We start from the raw sequence: 13,743 nt of genomic DNA on the forward strand, positions 1-13,743 counted from the left end.
AACTATTTAATTCCAAAATAATGAATGCACTTGTGAGTGTGTACGAATTGGATCAGATATTTTTATGATTGATTATTTAATAAACAAAATAGTATTGAATTTGATCAAATTTGGCTCGGATTGGTTCACATAAAATTTGTTTTCCTAAATGAGTACCACCTTTTTTTGGTCGTGAAAGTTTCATCTCTTTATTGAAGGTCGTTATGTCAGCGACCTCATGTGAGTTGTCGATTCACATCTGTTAATGACGATAACATCGAAAAAGTGAATGAAACCGTACTTGAAAAATCGTCGTGTTGGCATCAGAGAGATAGCAGAGGATTTCAACATCTCTTATGGAGCTCATCCCTCAGAATTGGGTTTATGAATATGAAGTTAAAACTGTCAAACAATCTAGTGAATGGAGATCCAAAAATGAGACGAAACCGAAAAAAAAAATTCGCTGAAAGCACTGGAAGCCATTCCAGCCGAGACAAGTTATTATAATAACGAAAACAATCACATACACAAATGAATTAGTATATTTAAAGCTGATTAGCTTTTGTTGTCTTTTAGGATAAATATTGAGGAGTCGAAAAAGTCTTTTCGTATTTCTAATCAAACTTCAACTTATTTTTTTGTATTTAATATTTTACACATTAATATAAAACCTTCATCAGTGCAAATCGAAATTTCCAGAACGGAAGCGAGCGAACCATTGTTGTGCTACACGAACTGATACAGCATCGTCTCCGTAAATTTAACGAATTTCAGTGGTTGCTTGCTTTTTGGTGAAATGAAGCTTAAAATCTCACCTTTCCAACACTATATGGTATGACACAATGTGATTGGAAGCACTGGAGATATACGACTGCAAGGATATCTATTGACAAAATACGAAAAGACTTTTTCGATTATCCAATATTTTACAATGATCCATATAATTTGAAGAGTTTCGTGGTATATAGTATTGTTTCAAAAGACAAGTCGTTATACTATGTACCGATCGACAAACAAAATTTCCGATTAATTAAAAGTTGCTAAATCAGAAAAATCAAATCAGTCCAAATAGTAATATTTAAAGCAAATAGAATCAAAGAAAGGAATTTAAACCTCCCTTTTAATGTATGCACAAATTCGTTGAATTCAAGCACTCTTTTCATTTTGTCAATAATGAAAATGACTTACAAATAGAATTACTGAAACTTTTGAGCTAACGTAAGCTATTATTTAGATTTAGTTTGCAACGAAAGTACTCAATATACTTATTCTTACTTATTCAAACCGAGTTTTGATATTTTATAAAATGCGTCCTTCACCTAGTACTTATTCACTTTCACTCAAGAACTCTCTAAATAGTGTTTAAAGACTTGCTTATATCTTATTTTTGAAAAGAAGATATTTCATGATTATTATATTGCGAAATTCATTTTTACTTGTACTTAAAAAATATTTTTCTTAGCTACATACCTATGCTTATGTAAAATGTCTTACAAAAAAAATAGTAAATTAACTTTGAAAATTGACCTACCAAAATTAAGTCTCGTTCCTCTCAATGTCTTATTCGATGATTTCATCTTACTTAATTTGTAATATGTATGTAGGTGAACCAAATTTTCTCAATTAATGTGTATAGTGTTTACCTCTATTCTCGTTGTTACGGCAAGATAGCAGGGTCCACACAATCTTACGGGTTTAAAAAGCTTTGCATCAGGTAGCGGTGCCCAAAACTCAGAGCAGTCAGCACAAAATATTTGCCCACACGAGCTAAACAGAGAAAATAACATATAAATGTAGCGCATATACGGAAAACACAATACAATTTAAAGCGTTTTGAAGGGTACACAAGAAATAATTATAAAAATTGCACAAAAAAGACCAAAAACCAAAAACAAAAAAATTGGAAAAATAAAAAATAGGAAATCAACAAAAAATAAATAAACAGTATGAATTGTAAACCAGGGCATAATGGACACTACTGATTCATGAGCAAAATGAAGTTGTCTCTGGTGTTAATCTTTAGTAATCTTTGAACAGATTTTTTTATTCATGTGTCTCTAAGAACTTAATTTTGTTAACAAAATATTTTAGCAATATAATTCGATTTAGTAAAATAAACTAGTTAATGTAATGAGGTTTGAAGTACAAGCAGTGGTTATATAAATTTGAAAAATTTTATGACTTTAAAACAATGAGATAACTATTGCTTAACAGCACATAATGAAAGTAAACAAGTATGTATATATGTCTTGTATTTAATTTATAATTAGTTAATTTGTTATTAACAAAAGCATAATATTGATATAAAAACAAATGATGCCTTCAATTGAATAATTAATTAAATATGAGGTAGCATTAAGATTATGTTTTATATTATAAATGAGTATGAGTCAAAAGTCAAACATAAAATAACGTAGCAATCATAAAAAATAAATATAGGTATAATAGTGAAGATTGCGAAAAGAAAAGAAATTAAAAGTGTGCTATATTAATTATTTTATTTATCACACCGGCAATGATGCTTTCTGCGGCCTATCCAGAATTCGACTTGACAGCTGGTGCAGCGTTTCACAGCGTGGTCTGGTACCCAGAGGGCACTTGTGGTGTTTGGTTGTTGTATGGAGGAACTAGCGCTAGATGATGGAGCGCTGCGATCTTCCACAGCCTCCCATGAGCATATTGAAGCATTCTCTAAATTATCGGCCGCTGAACACTGTAAAGCAGATAAATTAAATTTTTCATTTTTCAGATAATACTTTGTGGCAATCGTCACGTGATTTTAACAACAAATAAAACAAGAAAACGAGTTGAACATTGACGAAAATTTAATCATTTTGCAGTAGACATGCGATTAGCCAATTTGTTCATTATTTTTTTTTATCGAAAAAAGGTTAGGCGGAATAAACGCACATTTACGCTAGGAGAACTAATTAAACCAAGTGCATATTTGTTATGAGGTTTTGCGAGGTACATATTTGCTAAAGCAAACAGCAGCAACAACAGCAAGTTAGTATAGAAGCAGCGCAGCAATCAAAGGAGTGAAAAAAGTGCAACGCGCACAAAGCAAACAAAAGCAGCATTCGTTGAACAGCACAAAGAACAAACGATTACAAATTGACATATCGATATGCATGTATACATATGTATGTATGTTACACATTATTTAGCACCAAGAGTTTTTTAATTAAAATAAATTATTTAGAGTAAGAGTTTTAGAGTTTTCTAGTTTTCGAGATTAAAATAGTCTTTGCAGTGTGAAAGAAAACTAGATCAATTCATTTAAATCAATTCAATAATTTGTTCGAAGTTCTTAGGTTATATTATTACATGTTTTTTTGCACTAAGAGCTTATTAAATATAAAAATTTTTTAAATAATTTCTTAGTTTTCGAAAGTAAAGTAAAACTCGGGGTATCAAAATCGGAAAGATCAAAATGAAAAGGAAGGTAAATTATGTCATTTTACAAAATTCTATGATTTTGACCTTTAATGGCAGACACACATTTTTTCAAAACGTATTAATTTGGTAAGAAAAATAAGTAAGTATAAAACCGTTATTCAGAAGGTATATGAGCTGAGCGCAGACGTCCCTGAAGTTTCAGTTTTTGATATAAAAAAAAAACTATCCAAAGTAAACAATCCCTTTATTTTCTATTTAAACCGCGTTTAAATTATTTTATGTCTCTCATATATTTTATATGGAGTTCTGATGTTTTCCATTACACTTTTTATCTCCCAAGCAAATAAAATCACAGCTTTGAAAATAAAATAAAATTAGAGTTATACAAAAAAGATCTGATAAGTTTCATAGAAACAGTTCTTTAAAAGTTATACGCAGTTATAATTATGAATCAAGTGTACAGTATTCATGCCGTACACCATGGCGTATGAGCAACAGACAATTTATGATTCACTTGAATGAATGCTGAGTGAGTTGCTTTATGGATAAAATCTTTTAAAAAATTTATGTAGAGCGGTAAATTGTGAAACAATTGTACTTCTCCAAAGATGTAGGTTTACTTGTTTTAGGCAAAATAAAAAAAAAAAACATATTTAATACATGAGAACAGAAACTTGATTTAGGCAAAGTTTAAATAGAAAGTAAGAAACTTTTAATTTTTTAGGAAAAAAATGAAACTTCAGGGAGCGTTGGCAAAAAAAAAATTTTTGGAAATAACGGACACCCTAATGTGCATATACCTGCGTAATACATGTTTATAATCAAACATACCGATATGCTGACTTAAGCATTTTACCAATGAATGTTTATAATAAAGAATCGCCAATATTAATGAACAGATTTCAGTAACATTGGTGGTACACAGCTAACTTTATTGGCAGATCCATTCCTGATTGTCACGAATTACTGTAAATTTTAAAATAATTCAAAAATCCTTTGTAAGAGTTATTCTAGAATATCGAAACTATTGAAATCTGAAAAATGTTCATTTTTTCTTGTTAAATTTCCAGACTTCTAGTCACCACTTAAAATGTTGCTGTAATCTATTACATAATATAGGCGTCTCCTCTACACCGAAAATGCTCGGTCTTCACCGTTAAACATACAGTAAGCACTTAAGCAATGTAATGAGCGAATGAAAACCGAAGACAAGACTAACCGTTAATAAAGAACTATTGCTATCAGCATAATCAAAATTACAATTACGTCTGAGCAACGTCATGGTGATATCGTTATCGTCGGCAATCTGTATATTATCATCTTTCTTATAGCAAAGGCTACAACTGAAGCTATGATAACGCTTACGTTGATGGTGACTATTTTGGCAAAGGCAATGGCAATTATGAAAACGATGAGGAAATCGATCACGATAATCAACGGCAGTATGACAACGAGGTCGTGGTTGCTTTTGCAGTGGCTGTTGTTGTTGTTGTCTATATTGCTGCTGTTGCAATAGTAAATTACACTTTGTACACGATCTCGCATTCAAGCATTGGAACTTAGTACAATCACGTACTCTACTTCTGCTAACTAAGAGTTCGTCTACCTTAATTGAATAGACATACATACATCAATAGGACTGCGTACTAATGTAAATAACGTAGATTGTCAACCAAAAACATATATGTAGATAAATGATATGCTAAGGAAAATTATAATCAAAACCGTAAATACTACAGTTGTAAAAAACCAAATTTAACAAATAAAAATAATATAACAAATAAAAAATAATAATTGAATAGAAAAATTAAAAAAATTAAATAAAAATTAAAAAGGATGTGAAATAAAGGTTAAGAATAAATTAAAATTAAACAAAATCTAAGCAAAAATTAAAAAATAATGGAAATAAAAAATAATAATTAAATTAAAATATTAAATCAAAACAAAACTTTAAATAACAGGCGACCAACAGTCGAAAGAAAGGCACTTCTAAAATTAAAATAACTTTCTCCTTAGATTTTAACTAAATATCAGTAATAAAAACTGTATAAATATCGAAAATATTTCTCAACTAGTACGAATAATGCCACTGAATTTAGCAATTTTTAAACGCGAAAAATTGTAGAATTAATGTTTTTTATTAAGCTAAATATAAATTATGATGTTCTGATGCATAATTTTCCTTTCCTTAAAAAAAATGAATAACAAAATTTCACCTTTTGCAATCAAATAAAATCCATGCTCTTCTCGCTGTCACTTTTTATCATCATCATCCTACAGTTTGTTGCGCAGTATAAAAGTATTATGAGTAATTCAATGTCGACTTTAGTTTCTTACCTGTTCTTCGTTTTTATCACTATTTTGAGCGGCATTGCAATTTGGACATCTTTTCCTTCGTAGTTCAATTTCCATATCATGGATTTCTTGCAATAGAATATCCTCTCGTAACTAAATGAAAAGCAAATCTTTCACTGTAACAAATATCTTTATATAAGACTAGCGCTCACTTGCTTTACTTACCATATGTTCTTGCACAATTTGATGTAGACGCATATTTTGTTCGCTTAGCGCATGCGCCAAGCCGTCAGGGCAGGAATATAACAGATGAGGTCGTTCCTGACGGGGAGGCGGTGACAACGGTAAGGAGCGTATACCAGGCCTACGATTACCCGTAAAGAAATAACGTATGCTGTAAAATAAGTAAAAAAGAATATGATATGAAAAAATTATAAATAATATAATCAACCGAAATCTAACCTTCCGTCTGGTTGTCGCATGTGAAATCCATCATATTGACGATTTGAATTTGAAGGGCGTCGACGGCGTTGTTGTCCGTTTTCCTCACCACTAGCGGCATCACCATTGGCTCTGCCACCATTATCACCACCATTATTACCACTACGACCGGCACCACCGCCGCCACCATTATCATCACCGCGACCGCCCCCACCACCAGCACTACCACCGGCAGTACTACCGGCGCCACTACCTGCACCACCACTGGCGCCACTACCTGCACCACCACCAGCGCCACTACCTGCACCACTACCTACACTACCAGTGGCACCACTATCACCGCTACCACCACTATTTTGTCTACCGCCTTCAGCGCCTCTAACATTCCAAATATTTTCCCTTCTACTGTTTTGACCCCTTGCACGACTAGTACTCGGCTTTTCGTCGGAGCCTGTTGGGGACGTTGGTAAGGACGAGCCATTATTCGAGATAGCCTCACACTTGCCACTCACAGATATTTGCAATTTTCGATGTTCTGGCAAAATCATGATGCTTTCATTCATGGCATCAGTTGAATTCGCTTGTGCACCTGCATCAGCAATACAAGCTTCTACATCTATTTCAACATCATTTGCGCTTTGATCTGTGGCTGTTGTCATTGTTGTTGCGATGCTGTTGTTGCTATTACTGTTCGTATTATTCATGTTTGTATTAAAATTATTGAGTGAAGACGATGTAGATGAAACGGAGGCATTACTAGATGAATTTGACAAGATATTTGCACGATTCGAGGTACCGTTTGTGCCATGAACATTTGGCATAATACTGTTATTAACGCCGTTGGCGGGAGGTCTGTTGTCATTGTTGCCATTACCAGTTGAAGAATTCTGTCGCTGATTATAGAAGACGCAATGGAAACCATAAACAAATATTAATAAAAACAGTTTAATAATCATTTATCAATAAATTACCTCTTGTTTTAATAGAACATAAGGAGAACTTAAGCCAAGCTCTGCTTTGTCCGCCGATGTGGATAGTTTTTCAGGTGTATGAAAGCCATCTGTAACATCGACTCCCATTTTTGGAGGCGTGGATGGTAGTTCTTCGCCGTTAGTACTTGATCTTCTTTCGATTGGTACTAAAGTATCTGTGCTGGTGCTGACAGCGCCATGCCAATTGCTATGTCTGCCCAAAGCTTCATCCATATTGTGGCTTGCATCTGAAAAATAGTTAACAAAATTTCAATATTATTTTCTACTTTTATAACTAAGTGAATATTTCATCCGACAATTTAAAAGGAAATACAACTAAAAAAAAATACTTGTTAAATAAGAAGTGCATTTCCTTCAATTCAGAAATTTTGAACATCGTAATTTTACTCACCACTCAATTCTACACTTATCATAAGATCCTCGTTTGTATTTGCTTTAAATTCTTTTGAAGCGTCGCCGCCTCCCGAATCACTAATATTTCTGCTACTGTGGGGAGCATTCGTGTTGCCGTTTTGGTGCTCGATACCGTTAGCCTTGGGCTTAAAGTCATTTGAATTATCATTTTTGTCATTTTGCCTTGGGAGCTCATTTTTGTTTAAAGCTGAAAGTGAACTGTTGTTGTCTGCAGTCGCTTCAGTATTCGAAATAGGTTCATTCAATTCTCTGGGCTGCGCATTACTAGTTTGTGGGTCCTCTGTAGTGTTTGCGGCATCCACAAAGTTATCTTCATCGCGATTATTTGGCTGGATGGTGAGATTCTCAATTCGCTGCATCATTTCAACTACATTATCGGGTAAATCTTCACGTTCGGATTGTGTATCGGCGATGGAGTTGTTTTCAGAATTTGTAGCCATTGTTAAACTATAAAAGAGTGAAAACAATTTTAACGTTAGAAATAAATTATTACAGGTACAAAAAAATTATGTATTATTATGTATTTATTGAATCTTCTCACATAATTTAAGCCTAACAACAAGTTTTAAAATCCTAATAACTAATGAATTACTGCTTTAGTCCATTAATAGTAATGGACGATAGATAGAAAGTTGCTCATCAAAACACAGGCAGATCCTTTCTCTGAAGACGTGTTCGGTTAGCTGGGCAGGATAAGATTTTCGCTAGAGGATAAGGCTGATTTTGCATCCCTTAGGTCTCGTAGCATTTTTGTTGGAATTCGTTGTATTTTATGAATACTATTGCGTATGCAGAGCCACATAATTGTATACCATAAATCCATATTGGCTTTACGACTGAATTATATGGAAGGATTTTATGGTCTGGGCAATTGTTTCGACATAAAATAGCGGTGTCGTCTGGGAATGTTCAGGTTAGCACTTTTGCAATATCTGTGGTAAATAAGGAATATACAGAGTATTGATCCCAAAACGCTGCCTTGAGGAGCTGCAGCCATAATTGAATAGTCCTTTGAGATAAATTCCTTAACTTTAACTGTAAATCGCATGTTAGTAATGTATGAAATGAACAACTGGCAAAGTCATTTTAATTTTATGTATGAGTCCATCATGCCATACTTTATCAAAAGCTTGGGCTACGTGGAGAAATATCGCTGAGCAGTACCCTTGCAACTCAAATGCCCTTCTGATCTAATTGGTGATTCGATCGACTAATTGGTCGATATGATGACGGCAACGTTGAGTCTTTCCCGTTTGACTATAATGATAATCTGCGACTTTTCCCAGTTTTTTGAAAAATATCCAAACTTTAATAGGCATTGAAAAGTTGTGATAAGAAATTAAAAGCAATATTTGGTGGCTCTATTAGCATTTGCGGTGTTATGTGGTCGTAGCCAGGTGACTTATTTTCACTCAAAAGTTTTTGTTATAACTTTTATGTCAGATAAAGTTGTACACTCTAAGGGAATAGTCCTCAGTACATTGTGGGGCAAAGAAGGAATCGAGAAATTGTTCACTGCCGTGTGTGGTTGAAATACTTAGCAAATATTATCTGCAAAATAGTTTGCCTTTTCCTCTTAAGAAGAGGCCCAAGCACCGGTTTTCTGCCTGAGCGGGCTGTCAATTTCTACACCTTTTTAAGTGCGCTTCTTCTTAACTTTTTAAAGCTTTTCCTATTTTTTTCTCAGCAACTTTTTAATTTAGATGATAAGATCGATTACTCTGTCTCTGGCTTCGTTTTTCGGTTAGAAGATGTTCAATAAGGCTGCTCGTGGTTCGTATTGTACTTCGGAGACTATCTCTTGGTTTTGATGTTACTACAGTAGCCATTGTTGATAGCAAACCGTTGAATAAGTTAATATTGTTCTCCATATACATTTCACATACAAATTTACTTTCCTCTTGCATGTGGGTGTTAAGATATTTCTTGTACTCGAGCCAATGTGTTCTATTAGTTGTTAGGCGAAATGGTTTCACAACAATATTTGATTGTTCGAGTAATTTGATCATGACTGAGGAATGATCGGAAGACGAGTCGGAGCCGACTACCGATTGGTTATTCAAGATTAAAGACGGAACCATTAATATTTCTTAAGGTTACATTTGATACCTACTTTACTTATTCTTTGCATGTACAAGAAGAGCGGCAAGTAGTAGCAAAAGAGATTTTTGTCAACAGAACGCAAAAAAGACATCGCTCAGTTTTTTCATAAACGGTGGCATATACATATAACTTTACTCAAAAAACCCCCATTTCAACAGCCAAGCCAAAATTTAATAGATATGTTAGGGTAGCTTAATTAGGTACACTTACTTCGGTTCCACAGTCATATTTGGGTCGCTGGAACGTCGTGAGATGCCACTCTGCATTATATTTGCTGACACTAAATCGCCGTAAGAACGCGTCTTAGTCATAGGAGCTATAAATATGATTGTATATATTACATTCTTTGTTGCACGTTACTAAAAAATATTATTAATAAACTTACTTGTCGTTCCCTGCAAATTTTCGTTGCTATTATTTACGAATTCAACGCTATTTTGATTTCCCAAACTTCCCAAATAAACTTCAGTCCATAAGTGCAGATCTCGTACATTATGCGCTGGCCAAATAACCTGAGAAAAAATAGAAATATTTTCATTAAACAACGTATGATTATTAGTATATTCAGAAATAAGCTTACCGTATCTTTATTGGGTAGATAAAGTGGACTTTTATACATCGGCCCGGATAGGAAAGGCCATACTGAGTAAGTACGCTCAAACACCGACTTTTCGCAACGTTCCTTGTACGTGTTACATAGGAAGGTGCCGAAAAGACATGAATGCGAATGTTGTGCTAATTTAATCTGTTGTGAGAAAATAAATTGGGAAATAAATAAAGGAGATTAAAAAATAAAATTGTTGAATTGTTACAATTTACCAAGTAAGCCATGTTGAATTCAAAACTGCAAGGAAATTGTTTGTGTATTTGATGTACCAAATCTAACCACTGCAGGAAAACTGGACAACGTTCATTTAGCTCATCCGAACCAGGACCATGACCACAACGATCTGAGAATTTATGGCCAAAACTTAACCATTCACGTTCGACTAAAACGCGGAAACCCTGAAATATATAAATATATATTAATTATAATAGCCACTATTTTCTTTTTACCGGCTTAATTACCTCTACAGTGCGGTAGTACGGATCCAAGCACAATTGTGCTGTGGCCACAATTTGTGGTGTGCGATCCCAACCATCCGAACAGTGCACCAACACTGGCCGCCCCTTCTTCTCAATAGCATGACAAACAGTTATGGTAGCGGCCAATAGCCCAGAGAGATGCTGCAACCAAAATGTCTTCTCGAGCGAGCCTAGCCAACTGTCAAAAAAAAATAAATGTTTTTGATATGAAATGCACATTTAATACGAAAATTTCATCGATACTGACTTTTGACTATCTGCTGGCGAAGCACAGAGTTGTCTTAACGCTTGAAAACTCCTACGTATAACATGTATGTTACCCAGATTCATGAACTCGATTTCAGCCGACGGATAATATTCAATGCATTCGCAACCACCACCACGTGCACGATTTGTTACCGCGGAAGCATAGCTGCGCGCATCAACAATGAGGACTTTCTAAAACCGAAATTGAGAATTGAGTATATATTGGAAAGTTTTGAAACAATTTGTTGAATGCACAAACCTGCACTTCATCCATCGTGACTTCCTCATGACTGCCGTCAGTGCTTGAGGGCGTACTCTCACTTGATGTCATTCTTCGTCTCGTCGTGTTGATAGACTGACTTTGGCGACGCATTTGTTCACCTCGATCGAATGCACACGCCTCACTCAAAGCTTTGAGTAATTGTTCGTCTGTGTTGTTACGCCAACCGAACCAACCCACTTCGGGTTGACTGCAACGTGCAATCACTGCACCAGATTTTTTGTGACGCCACACAACGGCTGGCAATCGGCGTGACCCACGGAATTTCGCCACTTCGTAAAGCATGTCATCCGAAATGCAGGCTGGCACCAGTAACCGCTGCGGGTATGACGGACATAATTTGAACTCTTCATTCGTTTTGGAAATACGCCACGTTCCGTTCAAATCGAAGCCTAGTCGTACGACTTCGCGCATAAAATCATCGTCTGCACGTGTAGCGCGCTGTAAGCGTTCCAGGTACTCGGGTGAATTATAAGCTTCGCTTTGCATATTTATTGCATCACTCATGTACGAGTGGAAGGGAAATGCGAATAGCGATTCTAAGGTTTCTGGCACACCGACGCACAACTGAATGCGTCGCAGCCATTCGGCGCACTGTTCAGCTGTTTCAAAGGAACATTTAACGGTGCTAGCGTCCTTGCAATTGATGATTAAATGGAACAGGTCACGTATCTGTAAACTTTCGATTAACCCCAGTGGCACGGATGTCTCTGAGTTGGTAGAGTTTTTAAGTATAAATATACGGTATGTTGAGAGCGATAAAATGCCATCATCAGTACGTCCTAGATATAAGACAAATTCCCCAGCAACTGTGTAGGTATATACAAGAATGTAAAGATGGATTTTTTATTTTAGAAAATCTTTAATAAAATCGTTTTTAATGTACTTACGTTCCTGATAGGGTACTTCCAAGTCTGCATCTTCTTTTTCCATGTTTAATCTTGGGAAAAACTCAGTAGCGCGTACAATACACAAAGAAGGTGGGGGTGATCCATCCGTTCCCTCCATTTAGCTATAATGAAAATAAGAAGAGGTTATTTTAAATAAAAATTATTATTAGAGGTTATTTTGGGGCTATAACTAGTATTACTGCGGTTCGCCAAGAGATGGTGTAACTTGATTGTTATTTTATATTGTTCCAATATTCCGAATAAGCGTTGGAACGCTAATGGCCTTGTGCGTATTTTAAGAATCTGCGATTCAAATCAAGGTTAAACAACAAAAAAAATGCTTAAATATATCGAACTTTGTGCCTGAAAAAGTGGTTTTGCGGAGAGTTATTCTTCATTACACTAATCTGAAGAAGATCTCATCCGAATATCTTCGTATCGGGGTCAAACAGCAAAATTAACGGCAAGATAGAATATTCATGACACCAAGGCTCTGTATTTGGTGGGAAAACAGCGTTCTGTATTATGAACTTTAGGGAAACAAACGAGCGATTGCCGAAAACGCCTGAAATTTGCGACTATTTGAAGACAGAAGTTTTCTCTCACTCTCTTACAGCCCTGATCTGGTACAATCTGACTGCTATTTGTTAAGGTCTATGGTGAACGCCGTCACTGGAATACGGTTCACATCAGAACAGGTTATCAGAACTTGGTTTAATTCATTCTTAGCCGCCAACTGTCGCAGTTCTTTTAGGATGGAGGCCACAAAATGCAAAAAAAATGGGAAAATTTTGTAGCTTCAGATGGATAATATTCTGAATAATAATATTATTACACGAATTTTATGTTTTTTTAAATAAACGTTCAAATTAAAAAAACGCACGAATATATGAGATATATGACGACATTGACATAGTTCAGCGAATTAAAAGACAGTGGCTACACTGGCTAGATCATATTGTCCGAATGGACGAAAACACTCCAGCTCTGAAAGTATTCGGCACTGTACCCGCCGGGGGAAGCAGAGGAAGAGGAAGACTTCCAATCCGTTGGAAGGACCAGGTGGAGAAGGACCTGGCTACGCTTGGAATATCCAATTGGCGCCACGCAGCGAAAAGAAGCAACGACTGGCGCGCTGTTGTTAACTCGGCTATAATCGCGTAAGCGGTGTCTACGCCAATTAAGAAGTAGTTAAAGAGATTTTTATTATTATTTTTAGCTGTTGGCGCAGGTACTAGAGTTATAGTATACTCTCCATAAAACAAATGTGCTTTAAACGTCTATTATAAGGTCTCATTCTTACTGGTCTAATAAAATATAAAGGAAAACTGTGAATTATATGTAAAAACAACTGGGAGAAATAACATTCAAAATATTTAAAAAAATCAGAAAACCTCAAAAATCAGAAATATTGCGGGAAATCGCTAAGAATTTAAGAACTTACATAAATTCAATAAATTTTTCAACTTAAAGCTTTGAACATGATTTGTGAATAAATTTTAATGGTGAAACTACAAATTTAACTACATTTTCATCGCACACGTACCAAATACTATCATTAGCCATGCACGTGTTTACACATGGGTATACACTTACTTGTAGACAATTTAGACACTGA

At 35.1% G+C, this 13,743-nt stretch overlaps 1 protein-coding gene across 3 annotated transcripts in view; it reads right to left on the bottom strand.

Moving 5' to 3' along the window:
* The window catches only part of LOC120774538 (myotubularin-related protein 4), a 29,260-nt gene that overhangs the window by 1,676 nt on the left and 13,841 nt on the right, over nucleotides 1–13,743 (bottom strand). The window contains exons 2-17 of one of the 3 annotated variants that reach the window (XM_040104263.1): nucleotides 12,126–12,247; nucleotides 11,215–12,044; nucleotides 10,957–11,147; nucleotides 10,692–10,887; nucleotides 10,443–10,628; nucleotides 10,204–10,368; nucleotides 10,009–10,135; nucleotides 9,834–9,939; nucleotides 7,573–7,967; nucleotides 7,498–7,539; nucleotides 7,086–7,333; nucleotides 6,136–7,007; nucleotides 5,899–6,067; nucleotides 5,716–5,826; nucleotides 2,490–2,692; nucleotides 1,623–1,746 (exon numbers count right to left, since the gene is read on the bottom strand). In XM_040104263.1, coding sequence (XP_039960197.1) covers nucleotides 1,623–1,746; nucleotides 2,490–2,692; nucleotides 5,716–5,826; nucleotides 5,899–6,067; nucleotides 6,136–7,007; nucleotides 7,086–7,333; nucleotides 7,498–7,539; nucleotides 7,573–7,967; nucleotides 9,834–9,939; nucleotides 10,009–10,135; nucleotides 10,204–10,368; nucleotides 10,443–10,628; nucleotides 10,692–10,887; nucleotides 10,957–11,147; nucleotides 11,215–12,044; nucleotides 12,126–12,243 — 4,083 coding nt within the window. In that variant the 5' untranslated portion in view covers nucleotides 12,244–12,247. Of the gene's footprint in view, nucleotides 1–1,622; nucleotides 1,747–2,489; nucleotides 2,693–5,594; nucleotides 5,653–5,715; nucleotides 5,827–5,898; nucleotides 6,068–6,135; nucleotides 7,008–7,085; nucleotides 7,334–7,497; nucleotides 7,968–9,833; nucleotides 9,940–10,008; nucleotides 10,136–10,203; nucleotides 10,369–10,442; nucleotides 10,629–10,691; nucleotides 10,888–10,956; nucleotides 11,148–11,214; nucleotides 12,045–12,125; nucleotides 12,248–13,743 lie in introns of those variants that run through there. The other 2 variants (XM_040104262.1, XM_040104264.1) reach the window with 2 other exon arrangements.

This window comes from Bactrocera tryoni, chromosome 4 (genome assembly GCF_016617805.1).
Source record: "Bactrocera tryoni isolate S06 chromosome 4, CSIRO_BtryS06_freeze2, whole genome shotgun sequence".
Classification (NCBI taxonomy): domain Eukaryota; kingdom Metazoa; phylum Arthropoda; class Insecta; order Diptera; family Tephritidae; genus Bactrocera; species Bactrocera tryoni.